This window comes from Podarcis cretensis (assembly GCF_951804945.1).
Source record: "Podarcis cretensis genome assembly, chromosome: 2".
NCBI classification, from domain to species: Eukaryota; Metazoa; Chordata; class Lepidosauria; order Squamata; family Lacertidae; genus Podarcis; species Podarcis cretensis.
Genome location: NC_137171.1, coordinates 15,767,536 through 15,781,542, shown reverse-complemented (window position 1 = coordinate 15,781,542; position 14,007 = coordinate 15,767,536). Strand labels below are relative to the sequence as shown.

Sequence of the window (14,007 nt, the reverse complement as noted above, 5' to 3'; positions counted from 1 at the left end):
CTGCCACCGCGTCACCAGAGCACGATTTCTGTTCTCATCCTGAAGCAAAGTTCTTAACTTGAAGCACTATTTCTGGGTTAGCAGAGTCTGTAACTTGAAGCGTATGTAACCTGAAGCGTATGTAACCCGAGGTACCACTGTAGTTTCTCTTCAGTCAATGCAAAAGTTTATTTTATTATTTTTTTCAACAGCCCCCTCCATCCGAACACAAACCTTCACTGCAAATACTGGGGTGAAATTCCCACATTCCCCAAGGCTTGGAGGTGTTTATTAAAGCCAATGAAAACCCACTGAAAGCAGACACCCTTACCTGTACTGTCACAGTAGGCATCGTGTCCATACTGGTTGTAGATGAAGTGGCGTTTGTCCTAGGTGATTTTACAGTACTGAGGGGGCACACAGGTGAAGGTGGCGAAGTCTGGCTTGCAACCTCTTTCTGCGCTTGGACCTCTTCCAGCTTATCTGGTTGAGTGGCACTGGTAAATCCAATGAGAGTTTGATATTACACCTTGCACAGGAACTAGCTGGGCTTCTTGAAAATGATTTCTTGCAGGTATGGGAACATATTTAAACATACCTTTTCCAGGTATGGGAACATATTTAAAGGCAGGGGGCACAGATTCCATATGCTCCCTTCCCTGTGTGCATGTTGAACGCATCATCACACACAATGCCAGTCCACTCCCACACAATTAATCATAACATCATAGGTCCATCTCCTTTTGTGTTGTTATGCACTAGTCGTATGAGCAACACATTTTTTTCATTGTTTTTATATTCATTTGTCTGATAAACATTAAAATACAATAGCCCAGTTTGCATGGAATGTAAAGCCAAATAAATGGCTTGGCACAAAACAAGCAAATATGTGGGTGTAGCCACTGCTCTCCTCCCCTGGTCTGGCAGTGCTACCCAGGACTAAGCTATGGTTTGGTTTAGTATTAGGTCTAAACTCAGGCTCGTGATTTGTCTCACTTCAAACCCCAAGCTGTAGGCAAAGGCTTGTTTCTTGGGTTTACCACTTGTGGCTTTTCTAGGGGAAACAAACTATGAGCCCAGATTCAGACTTAACACTAAGCAAACCACGGATTCTCCTTGGCTAACAGAGCAAAACCAGAAGTGTGCTATGGTCTCAATCTTCACTGCAGAGGCTCATCAGCACCAAGTCATTGTTTGGCTTAGAATTATGTTTGAACTGGCTCCAAGTGCAACCATGTTCCTCCATTTAATCTGCTTGCTCTTAAGACTCACACGTGAGCTCTTAGGAACTGTTTACTTATTTTAAGGATATTCAGTATAACCAGATATGGGGACCCAGATTACTGCACAGTACCTTTTAAAATAGAATCATCTGTTACCAGACATCTGAGGAGATAGGCAGCACCATGAACTAGTTCTTACAAACATGAAGAGTACACAAAGCATTCATCAATTAAAGGAAAAAGGGCAGGGCATTCTGAGTATAGCTGCAACTTTCACCCATACTATTATTGATATTTGCTGTTGTCTTTTGTTTAACTAGCTGCCCTGTAATTTGCTTCCCCCCTTGGTTTTCTTTTTATTGATTGCATGTCACTTTGAACAGCCTGCTGGCAGAAAATGCCTCTAGTACTAAAACAAACATAAATATATTTGCCCTTCCCTTTCAATGCAGCTACATAGCTCCAGGTGCAACTTAAAACTAACACTTGTCTCCTTACCTTAATCCAGGAACATCAATCTCACAGGGAGAACTGGCACTCATGACAGGCTGAACAGTACTCTGGCCCTGCTCTTCCTGAGTAGATGTTATACAATCGACTGGCAACTCTTTGTTTTCCTAGAGGAAGCAAAAGAAACAATGTTTTCAACAATACAGACTAAGATAACAACTCACAGATAACAACTCACATGAGTCACAGTCACAAACAAGGGGCACACAAACATTTTAAAATAGGAGTGTCATTCAATCAAGCGCACAGAGTACATACATTAAAATGGACCCTTTACAAGTTTGTAAAAGCAGCTGCACCTGTCTACTCCAGTACTGAACACACCAGCAGCTATAGCAGGGGTGGAATCTGTCTTGTATTTAAAGCACTAGCGTGGTAGCCACAGTGGCCACAAACTGCATGCAGGCGAGTGAGGGAATTGGCAGAGGAGGGATGGAGCTCTCAGTCCCTCCTATGCTCACAGCATAGAAAACTAGACATGCCCTCAGAGGAGGCAAACCATTTCCATACTCAGTGCAAACCTAGAGCAAGCTGCTGTGGGGGACAGGACAGATCTTGTCACATGACTAGTTACAGGTCTGATGGGGCCTTCGGCAAACTTGTATCTAATAGGTCTCCAACTCTTGTCACTGGGCCCGGTGGCAGGCTTAGCTGATAGCAGGCTCCAAAGCGATGCTATATAGGGGCATGGTGGGAAATTTAAATGGTGGCTATACTCAGGTATAAATGATTCAGTATACAAAATAAAGGCGGGCCCAGGGCAAGCATCACTGGTGAAACCTTCCAGGGCACTGGCCTCCTGACCTTCATTCTCCTTCCCTCTTTTGTGAGCCCCTCAGCAGGCAACTAAACATTTTGCAGGCTACTAACCTGTATGGGCTTATTTACAAGGGTGGCTGAAATAATCCTGGCTCAGATTTCTCACCCAGGCATTCAGCCCCACTAGACGTAGTGCTCCTGTATGGACCCCTTGGAGCAAGACAAGGTTATGCACTGTGTAGCAAGCATTCCAAGACAGGGGTGCATTTGTTTTATTATCGGTCACAGGATTTGGGGCCGGGTTGGTGGGAGACAGCCACTTCCTGCTCTCTTCTAACAATCTGTGCCCTTGATTAGGACAAGACTCACTCTAACCTCCCCTTCTTGCTCTGAGATTAGGTCAAGCACTGAGATTAGGTACCTTTTCTTTGCTTATTCCTTTAACAACGTCCGACATCCTACTCTCCAAGACTGGGTCCCCTTGTGTTTTTATCATGCTGCCAGGCAATGGAGGGAAATTCGAGGCTAGCAAGTCAAACTTTGGTGTCAAAGTCTTAGTTTCAGCTGAAGGCGGAGGCCGCTAAAAAAGAAGATAACATGTTAATATACTGTGAAGGAGTAACATACTATGCCCCACCCAATCAATATTCAATCTAGAGAAGAAATTGAGTAACACACCTCTTCCCTCCATCCAGATACCCTTGCAAGCCATATTCATGCAATACAGTGAACTGGTTCACATGCAATGCTAAATCAGACTGCGGCTTTCAATGAAAGCATGAGCAAGTAGATTCCTGCATAGAAGATTGCAGTCCTGCTGCTGCTGCTGCACTGCTGTGAGCTATGCCATGATTTGCCTTAGAATGCCATCCACACCCAGGCTCATCATTTGCATCTTCCAGTAAGCCTAAGAACAAACTGTGGTTACACAGCTTGTGGTTTGTCTGGAGACAAACCACAGGCCTGGGTCCAGACGATATGCTAAACCAAGCAAGCCACGACTTCCCTCACAGCAATCGCAGGACCAAAGGAGAAGCAAAAAGCAGCCACAACATCCTTTTCAGAAGTCCCAAGTGCTTGTATTTAGGTATCGCTGTGATCCATATCAGTGAGAAAATATCCAGGTACTATTGAAATTCGCAGAAAATGAGATTTCAATAAAATATATTTAATGGAAATTGAGAGCAGTATGACTGTGAAATCTAATTCCATTACGTGCAATACAGGTGGGAATGAAGAGAAGGGTCACAGTTCGGGCAGAAGGGACGAATGGTCCAAGCCACTATTTTGGAAATGACAAAACCTCTTTTGGCATATGAAGGGCCATCACAGGGGCTGTTTTACAGTACAGTGGTACCTCTGGATACGAACAAGATCCGTTCCGGAGTCCCGTTCGCATCCAGAGCAGAATGCAACCTGCGTCTGCGCGCGCCGCAATTCGCCGCTTCTGCGCATGCTCGTGACGTCATTTTGACCATCTGTGCATGCGCGAGCGGCGAAACCCGGAAGTAACGCATTCCGTTACTTCCAGGTCGCCACAGAGCGCAACCCGAAAACGCTCAACCTGAAGCAACTTCAACCCAAGGTATGACTGTACAAATATTCCTTTTAGTAAACCCAAAACCTTACCACAAGTCTGTCATCTTCCCGTCTTCTCCGACCTCTGAAAATGTTTCTCCTGTAAATAAGCAAAGAGAAGCGTCCATGAACTTTCTAACTATTTTTAAAGCTGCTAAAACTGCCAACAGCTAATTGATATGATTAAATGCCGACCCATTTTTTATTCCCTGTGTTTTATTGGAGTTTGCCCGGTTTTGTGGACACCCTAGAGCTGGTAGAAAGAAGGTTCCCTCATAGAATTAACACTAATATCTTTCCAGCACCACTGTTAATATTGTGGTGGTTTGGGGGACTATTTTAGCTCAAAGTGTTGGTGATTATCTTTCATGTGTGAGAGAGAGTATTTTCCTTTCTTATTACTCACTTTTAGTCTGCTACTGATTTTGAATTTTAAATTTAAGAACAGCATTTGTATGAATTTCATTTGTTTGTAGAACTTTGTTTTAAGAGTAGCTTTGAGACTTTACTGTCGCAAAGTAGTCCCAAGTTCAAATGCTGACAAACTAGAGCACTGGATGCACTGAGAAAGACCCCTGCCTGACAACAGCTACTGCCTGTCAACACAGACATCCTTGGCTAGATAGACCAATGATCTAGCTCATTATAATGCAGCTTTATATAGCTGGCAGAAACCTTAAAGCACACCTGTAAATGATGTATTCCTTACCTGCCTCGGCTCATGCCATAATCACCATTTTGCTCTATCTGTGTAACAGAAGAATCCTTCGGTGAATAGCTTTGATCTTGGTGTCCTGACAATGAGTTTGCTTGCCGTTCCGTTTGGAAGTTCCTTGAGCTGGCTCTGTGCAGTTGTCCATCTCCTACGGACACAGCACTGACTGCGGATGTTACTTCAGCAGAATGTTCAGAACTACTTGACAATCGGAAATGAGGCTTCACGCTGGATATGTAAAATATGTGGACATAAATTAACCCAAAAGTACAAAAAGATGCTCCTGTCAACAAACTAAACTGGCCACCAACACATTAAGAACTAAGGAAGCCTTAATAAGGGTCTCCATAATTTTTCTTTTTTGGGGTGCAATTAATCATGTTAAAACAGAACATTACTTCCCCCTTTAAAAAAAACAAAAACCACTCAGTTTCAATATGCACTGACTCCCTGTATGGATGTGGTACCCAGTCAACACTAAGCTTACAGCTTGTAAAATAAGGTTCAAAGAAAGCATGCTTATTTGAAGGTAGGAAATGAGTGGTTGGATTTTGAGCTGAACCTGAAAAGGGATTAGAGTGATTATATAGATACACAACTTGACATGCACAAAAAAACCAAGCTGAGTAAAAAAAGTAGCCTTGTTTTTGCTTTCAAGCATTGTATTCTGTCAATTCACAGTATTAGCTGGAAACACTGTAAGGTGGGTTTGAGCAGAACAAACCCTGCTAAACTATTCTGTCTGTTGTGAGTGGAGGGGGTGTACAGCCATCATTTTAGTATCACAGTATTAATAAATCTAATCCTTAATGGAAAAACTCTTTATTGGCCCAAACCGTAAACCGATTCAACTTCAAATGTCACAAATGAGTTTGCAAAAGTCTGAAATATATTTAGAAACCAGTAGGTAGCTACTACTTCTTTCTGCAGTAACTGGAATCAGCTAATCCATCCATCCATCCCCATTTCAAGAAGGTTATTAAAGTCCTCATAGGAGATCAACAAAAACTGCCAAGAGGGTCCAGAATGCTTTAAGACCTAAATGCTTAGAGACTTCTATAGCTTTTCTTTTGAGAAATGACTCCTTGTAGGAAACTGAAGAATTGCAGTGTAGTCCAATACAAATCACACTAGTAATAACCAGATGAACAGTTTACAAATTCCAGAATAATGTTATGACCAAGACACAGTACAATTAAATAGAAATATGAAGCTTTTAAAACCAGATTTCAAAGTGTGAGCCAGCCCTCAGATCTCATAATCTTAGCTGTCATTGAGAAGGGCACACATTCTTAGCCTAAGCAAGTGAAAGAGAGGTCAAAGAAAGAAAACAGCAGGAGAGAAAAGTATGAGAATATTAAGAGATGCTCAGACTTCGATTGTTAGGCCCATTTTCTCTCATGTGCAATATTTATCATCACAGGGCTGATACTCAATCCACATCTCATTCTCGATGCTGCCATAAAATAAAAAATGCACAACCGTCTGATCTGTCAAGAAATATTACTCAGAGGCATATGTATCACCAAAGCTGTGGTGTGATTTAATCCTACAGGATATTCTAAAAGATTATAAATATTTTGTTCAGCTGGGGGGGAGGGGCGCGGCATAGTTAAGGCAGGCCAAGATATTTGTTTTCCTAAATTGTATGCCCACTGACAAAAATACTTTTGTAAGGAGAAAATCACTTTCTAATGTGGTTAGATAATTTTGTACGGCTCTGAAACCAAGCTTTAAAAGCTTACTATATAGTCATGTAATAATATTAAAACAGCTGGAAAAGACAGATACACATTCATACTGCCTAAACCAGAACATCTTCTGGTTTAGATTAAAAACATAAGACCCTGAAACTTTCTAGTCAATCTCCAAGCTATGGCAACTATAAACTAGGATATGAAAGATATTTACCATAATATGCTTTGAAGTGGACTACCCACTTGATGCAAAGCTACATTAAACAGAAAGTTTTTCCCTTTTAAGACAACCTTTCCTAAACACATTAATGTAGGAAGTTTGCATCTGAAACCTGACAGTGCACAACCAAAAATTTTATGTGCACAAGTGAAACTGTTCCATGGGAAGTGCTTATTAAGTTACTTGGACCCAAGATAATCATAAAGAGGACGTCTCAGCATCTTCTACATTTTCCCCAGCTTTTCACTTAGTACAAGCAATTCCATAGAAAGTAGGTTCCACATGCTGGTGGCATCTAAAACTCAGTCCATACCAAAATGTCTCAACCTGTCTTACTAAAGGCTTTAGAAAGCCAAGTGCATGCAGAAACCAAATTTTATTGAGTTTCAGTTAAAATTAAAACAACAGTACCACAGGTCCCGTTGTTGCTGAAACTACCGTATCATAGTCCAACTTCTGTTAGTGATACTGTCTGACGACCCTGAACTTTGGCCTCCCCAAATGTGTACAAAGGCTGTTTGCAAATGAAATCTCACAGAAAGCAATGACTGTGTTAACCTAGCACACTATCATTTTCAGTAATTACGAGTTGCTCCCATTTACTGGATTTTTTCTTCTTTTATGAATGAGCATATCTACACTCAAATCTTTACAGCTGCATCAGAACAGAGTCTAATTTGGTAAATGAATTACAGAGGTGGAGACAATATGTCGGTAACAGAAGTAGCTTGAAATGAACTGGTCATTGAGATGCACTACACCTTCCTCCACTGCACACCCAACTGCAGAGAGCATTCCTTTAAGTGTGTCACTGATAAACACTTCAATACAATGGAAGAATGAGCCTGCAATGCAGGGGTGGGGAACCTCTGGCTCACAGGCCAATTCTGGCCTGCAAGGGGTCCAATTTGGCCCACATAGCCTGTTCCCCTAAACCACATCCACATGCCCATCAGCTGATGCCACTGATTAAGTATTAAATTTTGCATTGGCTGTGCACCTAAGGCAGCAGGATATAATCACTGCTGAACAGTGGGGGTTAAATTCTGCTTAGTTCAAACAGGAGTGGGCAAGGGTGTCTGAAAGTTCCCTACCTTCTCCCTGCTGCTGGTCTCACACCTTGTGGAGCTGCTGTGAAAGTAGCTTCTCCTGAGCACAGCAAGCACGGTAAAAATCTGTGGTTTCTTCCTCCCTTCACAACCCATCATTGCCTTCAGTACAGGGGTGGAGACATGCTTGTAGCCAAGAAGCAGTAAGTGTCCCATGGCCCATGCATATCACAACAGCAGCAGCAAATCTTATTGTGAACTACACCCAAGAGTGGTGAGCTATAGCAAATATAAATTTATGAAGCTGTTTCCCAGCTAATCCTAGGAACAAAGGAAGCAAATTCTAGCTTGGAACTGAAAATTCTCTGAACGGGAATCTGTCTCCGAATGGCTAAACTGACAGAAGGGAGAAATCTGCATTGATTAAAATAATGGCTAACAAGACAGATGCAGTCATAGGACTCCCAAAAAGAGTGTGGCCAGTTTTCTTACCGGTTTCTATGGAATGGGCGAGCTATACTTAATCCAGCAGCATTTGTCTTGTACGATCCTGGTGAATTGAAGCCATTCACAAATCCACCGTTAGGAAATGGAGCCTGCAGCAGAAACAAAGTATATATCAAGAGGTAGCATAGAGGACTCATCCCACTGAAAACAAAGGTTCTTTAACTAGAAAACTGAGGACCACAACAGTATACTCAAAACCAAGTTAAGTATGCTTCCCTACCTCTACATTTCCACCAACTGTATACATTTCCCCTTTTACCAGAATACTTAGCTGTGGCGAGGTAATGCTATACTGAGTGGGGATGTTCTCCTTAGAGTATGTAAAAGCTAGAAAGTCAGGGCTCTCATAAGAAGGCAGGAAAATGGGGACAAGATATGTTAGCTCAAGCAAGGAGAGAAGGAGAGAACCAATGTGGGGTTTCTCTATATTAACAGCAAGAATCCCCAGAGTTTCAAAGACAGGGCTTGCTGAGGATAATCTTGCATAGCGGGGCTTCTTCAACATCTCTCCAAACCCCCATATCCCAGTGGTTGTAGGTGTGAATTTCTGCAGTGATTATCTATCACTAGTTTAAAATTAAAAGGTCTGTGTGTAAAGGCCTCGAATCCTCAGCAGCTTACTTCCAGAGCAACTAGTAGAATGCTGAACATTATTAAACCCACTAATTCTAGTTCATAGCTAGAGAAGGCTCAAATTTATTATTATTCCATTGCAGAATCTCATGGTTTTTCAAGCAGGCCTTTAAAACCACTCAGTAATTTTGAATAAGACAGTTTATCTGTATTTAGTACTGAAAATGCTTAAAGACTATTTTTAAAAATACTCAAGTGGTATTTAATGACATAACAGTGTTCTTCAGCCACCGAAGAAAGATAAACCCAGGTGACTCACACATGAGACTTAAGCATAAACTTACCAGTGGTGTTTCAAAATAAGGTGCAGGGTTTGGAGACCATGTCTGAGGCACAATACTGTAGATGGAGTACTGCTGAGGACTATATACAGGCTGCATAAACAGTGGTGAGGCAAACTGTGCTTGTGTTTGAACAGGCTGAACATACACACTGGAATCCACTACCCGGTAACCATTCTTGGCAAAAAATGTGTTGATGGCTTTTATCCTGGCCTGTAAAAGGAAGATGAAGCATATTTACTATACATGGTGACAAGGCCATTAAAAGGTCTGTATCAGAGTAAAAGAAAAGAGGAAGCCACAATTATTTGTACTACTTCCTTCATCTATCAAGTTAGCCTGCAGAACTAGATTTTACAAATTGCTAAGAATGCACTTTCAACAAAGTTGACAATTTGGTTTGCTTCTGGGATGAAGTTCTATATTTCAAATACCCAATATAAGCCTTCCTTCAAAAATATCACAACAATTAAAACTGACTATTTAATCTAACACTGTCATTCAATATTATTGAGACAGATCTGCTTAGTAGGTATGCTAGCAAGAGCAAGCAGTTCCACTAATGCTGGAATGAGAAGCATGATTGACCAGGATTAGCATGACTGACCAGAAGGTGGGATTGTGCACCTGTCAAAATGCTCTTTGCAGCTTTGCAAAGCACCGCTTGAAGCAGACTCTCCCCCACATCAAGGGTGTGCTACCCTCTTGTCTCCCACTTTCATGGTTTGCTTTGGCCAGTTTAATGTTGTTCGGTTCGGTTGGCACTATGAATAAGACTAAAAAGTGCCTCAAAACCATGTCCGCAATGCAATCCTGATTAGACTTAACTGTAGTCAACTCCAGTAATGCTAACCATGCTTGAAACCAGGGGTGGGCAACCTCTGTTCAAGCCATAACCACTTGCCCTACACCTGACCATCATATACAATGTCGTGTATGTGGCAAGTAGTTGTGACTTGGCCAAAAGTGGGCTGCAGGCACAGACAATCAAAGGTGCCTGCAAAGCTTTCTGCAAGACACTTTGAAGGCCTGGCTATCAGCTGATCGAAGCCCTGACAAAGTGCAGCACACAGCTCTCTGCAAGCAGTGACAATCAGCTGACTGTGGTCCCCTGAAGAGAGCCTACAAAAAACAACAATCAGCTGGGATCAGCTGCACTAGGAAGTTCCCTATCAGTCCCATCCCAATGTTAAAAGTTGGCCTTCTTGGTTGTGGGAGGCGGGGGAGTGGAGACGAGAGAAAGATCAGGATCCCGCTGGTTCCTGACCCTTGCTTTAAACCATGATTAAAATAAATCAATTTGGAGAGAAACATTACACTTACACCAAACTGGTATTAAAACCACAGTGCTGAGCCAATCATTTAAATACTGAAATATAACTTAAGATCTGAGAATACTTGAGACAACTTACCATTATTGGCTTGCCCTGAAAGGTTTTAACTTCTTCCCGTAAATATTTAAATGCCTGTACAGATACAAAAAATTCACTGAGAGACTCACTTTGACAGAATTACACTTCAGAGATATTGGAAAGCTTATGGAACTATCTGCATAAATACAAACTGAACTAAAAAGAAAGAAAAACAATCTGGCTCCTTTTACGGAGGTTACTTGAGGAACAGTTAAGAGCTTTGCCACATAAAGTGTTACATTAAAGCTGGGGTGGCTAGTCTGGTGGCAGTCCTCCAAACCTTTGCCTCTAGCCCTCAGAACTCTTCCCACACAATCTTCACTAGCCTGTGTGCTTTTGCCAGGCTGGAATATGTCCTAGACCTCCTGATAATGCCTCTTATTTGCTTTGATGAAGGACAGAGTGTGAGAGTGTATCTAGAAACCAGCCTACTCTACAATGGTTGCATTTGATTTGTTGCTCCACCCTCCTTTGCTGCCACTCACCATTGGCATGTGGCCTCAGTAAAGTTGCCTGGAAGGTAATGTGCCTCTTGAGCTGAAAGGGTTTCCTACCCATATCAAAGCAGCAAATACACCCCTGGAACAGCTGGAATATGCCCATTCTGCTATGCCACCCACACCCCTCAGGTAACGGGAGGCAATGTTAATCAGTTGTGTGTTCTTAGCTGCCTTCAGTCTTTTAAAGTTCTCTCCCCACTTCTCAACTTCTGGCTGCGTTTACATGATTGCTTTGAGAGACATAGGTTTATAACTGTTCTTGGCTGCCCTCACCCGCTAGCAGAGGACAGAATATAATAGCAGTGTAAAATGTTGGCCACCACATGATTTTCTTACCTGCTGTGCATCAGTGTCTGACTGGAATGTAACGTACCAGTTGTTATTGTGAGCAAATTCACAACTTATCACTTTGGGGCAGCTTTCATTTTTAAACAGTGCCTTTACCTCCTGGAGGGGAAAAAAAAGACTATTTCAGTAAATTACAATTGCTGTATAGGTTTTTGTGACACATTATCAACTGGGACATTGTACCATCTATGAAAAAAGTCAAAGAGAGTGAATTAATATATATGCAGAACTATGTTTATCATCTTTATTTTTAAACATTTTGAATTCCTACTGGAGTACAAAATGCTTAAGTTCAGTGAAGCACTGTTACCTACATTAGCAATGACCTGTACTCCGCTTACATAAATGTGGAACAGTGCATTTAGCAATCACAATAAGAAACATTACTTTACTTCAACTTCCAAACAAGATTGCTAACAATCTGTAAAGCCACCATGTGATCTCCTAAGTCAAATAGGCTTCCTGCAAAACAAAGCAACCTTGTTCCAAAACAAATATCCATATCCTCAGCTATTGTGAACTAATATTTCACAACTAAAAAAATCAACTTCTCAATTTTTTAAAATGCCATTGTTAAGGTGCATTTAGTATAGGTATGGCAAATGCTACTCAGTTATGCTTTACAAAAGCGGTAATGATCGCTACCAAATATTCCAAATCTCCCCGATAGCCTGGAGGGAATTATTGCGATTAACCAAGAATAATGCCTTAGAGAGTATTGCCTTACAACAATGCACATCATTCTAAGTTCTCAATGGGAAAAGGAAAGCTTTCTGCAGGATTGACATCTTAAAATATATTTAATCCTGAGAGGTGATTGGCTGCTGTGGGTGGAACTCAACGCCGTGCTAAGGAGATCTTTCCATCAGGACAATCTCCTCACACCTCAAAGAATGGATTTGAAGGTGGTGCAAGCAGAGGAGAGGGGAAAACCCCATTGTGCTACAATGAGCCCTTGTGCTGACTTCTGCAAGTGCACCAAGCCAGCTGAATCTGGTCCTTTCTATCCAGATGAGTTTCCCTGCAGAATGGTACTTTTTTCCAACTTGTTATATCAATGGAATGCTTGAATGTTTTCTTACCTCTACAGGTGTTGTTTCAGGAATCTCGCGGAGAATAATAATGCATCGTTTGTGGTTTGGCCTAACTTTTTCTCCTCGTTCATCCACTTGGACTATAGGAGTAGCTGAATTTAAAAAGAAGTAGTAGCTAAAGAATAGCTTTTAAACTGCCAGAAACAGATACAACACAACAAGACCCTAAGAACAACATACATGAACCCTTTCGCCCAATTTTCAACTTAAATCCTGAAATGGGTAACTCAGTTCACTTGATTCTCAGTGCCCACAAGCTCTGCTCATTCTCATGTTAATCTTTCCCCTTTTTGGTAAAGAAGTTTCAACCAGAGGAAGCAGAAGCCAAAGTAGGAATTACTCCAGAAAAACCCACTGCAACAAATCTATGGGCAACATCCAGTGATGTTCTCACTTCCACAATGCACTTATGCCACAGGACTTGCAATTCTCCACCTCTCACCAGCCTCCATAACATGAAAATTTGCTCAAGGCCCTTCAGACCTCTGAGGAGAGAAAAGTTAACATGAGAATGAGCCCCACTGCAGAAGGAGACACTCACTGAAGCTACAGTGAACCTCACCCTGGGGCATGAAAGCGGAAGGTAATTATTTCCCTTCAGTTACACATAGCTCAAACATAATAGGTTTATGTATAGGAAGGGCACCAAAGCAGTCCCAAATCAAAGAGTGCAGTTTCACTTTAAGGGAGTGGAAGGCAGTTAAAAACAGCAACAAGTGCCTTAGGTGCAGACATATGTTTCTCAGATACAGAAATGCACCTATTTATCCAGGGGTAAATGCATCTAAAAATACAGCTACGAAAAGAGTTTGACATACATCTTAGTACTTCCACAATTAGATCCATATTAGTTGTCAGTTTCTTAATTCCTTCCATGTTGGCGATTGTCCATATTGGAATAAATTGATCACTGTCCATTTGAGACATCAAGTAAAGATCCTTGGATAGATTCTCACTAGAAATAAATAAATAAGCATCTTTGTAAAATGATACCCAGAAATCAGCGTGGCTTATCATAGGGACAGATATATCAAACACTTCCAAACAGTAAGAAAAAAATAGAAACTTTTAAAGATACAATGTTTTTTGTGTAGGAGTATACTGTAGACATCCATGTAACAGAGACATACCAAGATCACAGGATGGAATCATACACATCATGAAAGCAGCAACATAACATCCTTTTACCAATTTGTTCTAAATATTGATACAGTATTACCAATATGTGTTGCATATTACTACAAAGAAACACCTGGCTTATGGTTTTGGCCTGGTTAGTGCATGCTGAACTGTCAGGAGCAGCTACCTACTGATCTATAGGCATTTATATCCGACCTACTTCACCTTTGGGCAGTTCACAATATCAATTAAAAAATACAAAACAACAGTAAGTTGCATCCAGCAAAGATGTCCTGTTATTGCAAGGATGTCCAGCTCCTCACTGGACTTCCTCTCTCCTCTGCCCTTGGGCCCTCCCACGCCACCCCTCAAAATCTGTTCCG

At 41.5% G+C, this 14,007-nt stretch overlaps 1 protein-coding gene across 9 annotated transcripts in view; it reads right to left on the bottom strand.

Annotated features, from left to right (window-relative positions):
- The window catches only part of LARP4 (La ribonucleoprotein 4), a 35,098-nt gene that overhangs the window by 4,988 nt on the left and 16,103 nt on the right, over nt 1–14,007 (bottom strand). For all 9 annotated transcript variants that reach the window (XM_079966365.1, XM_079966368.1, XM_079966364.1 and 6 more), the window contains 11 exons: nt 13,324–13,460; nt 12,494–12,597; nt 11,400–11,510; nt 10,564–10,617; nt 9,155–9,364; nt 8,223–8,326; nt 4,759–4,992; nt 4,101–4,149; nt 2,893–3,051; nt 1,701–1,819; nt 311–476 (listed from right to left, as the gene is read on the bottom strand). In XM_079966365.1, coding sequence (XP_079822491.1) covers nt 311–476; nt 1,701–1,819; nt 2,893–3,051; nt 4,101–4,149; nt 4,759–4,992; nt 8,223–8,326; nt 9,155–9,364; nt 10,564–10,617; nt 11,400–11,510; nt 12,494–12,597; nt 13,324–13,460 — 1,447 coding nt within the window. The remainder of the gene's footprint in view (nt 1–310; nt 477–1,700; nt 1,820–2,892; nt 3,052–4,100; nt 4,150–4,758; nt 4,993–8,222; nt 8,327–9,154; nt 9,365–10,563; nt 10,618–11,399; nt 11,511–12,493; nt 12,598–13,323; nt 13,461–14,007) is intronic.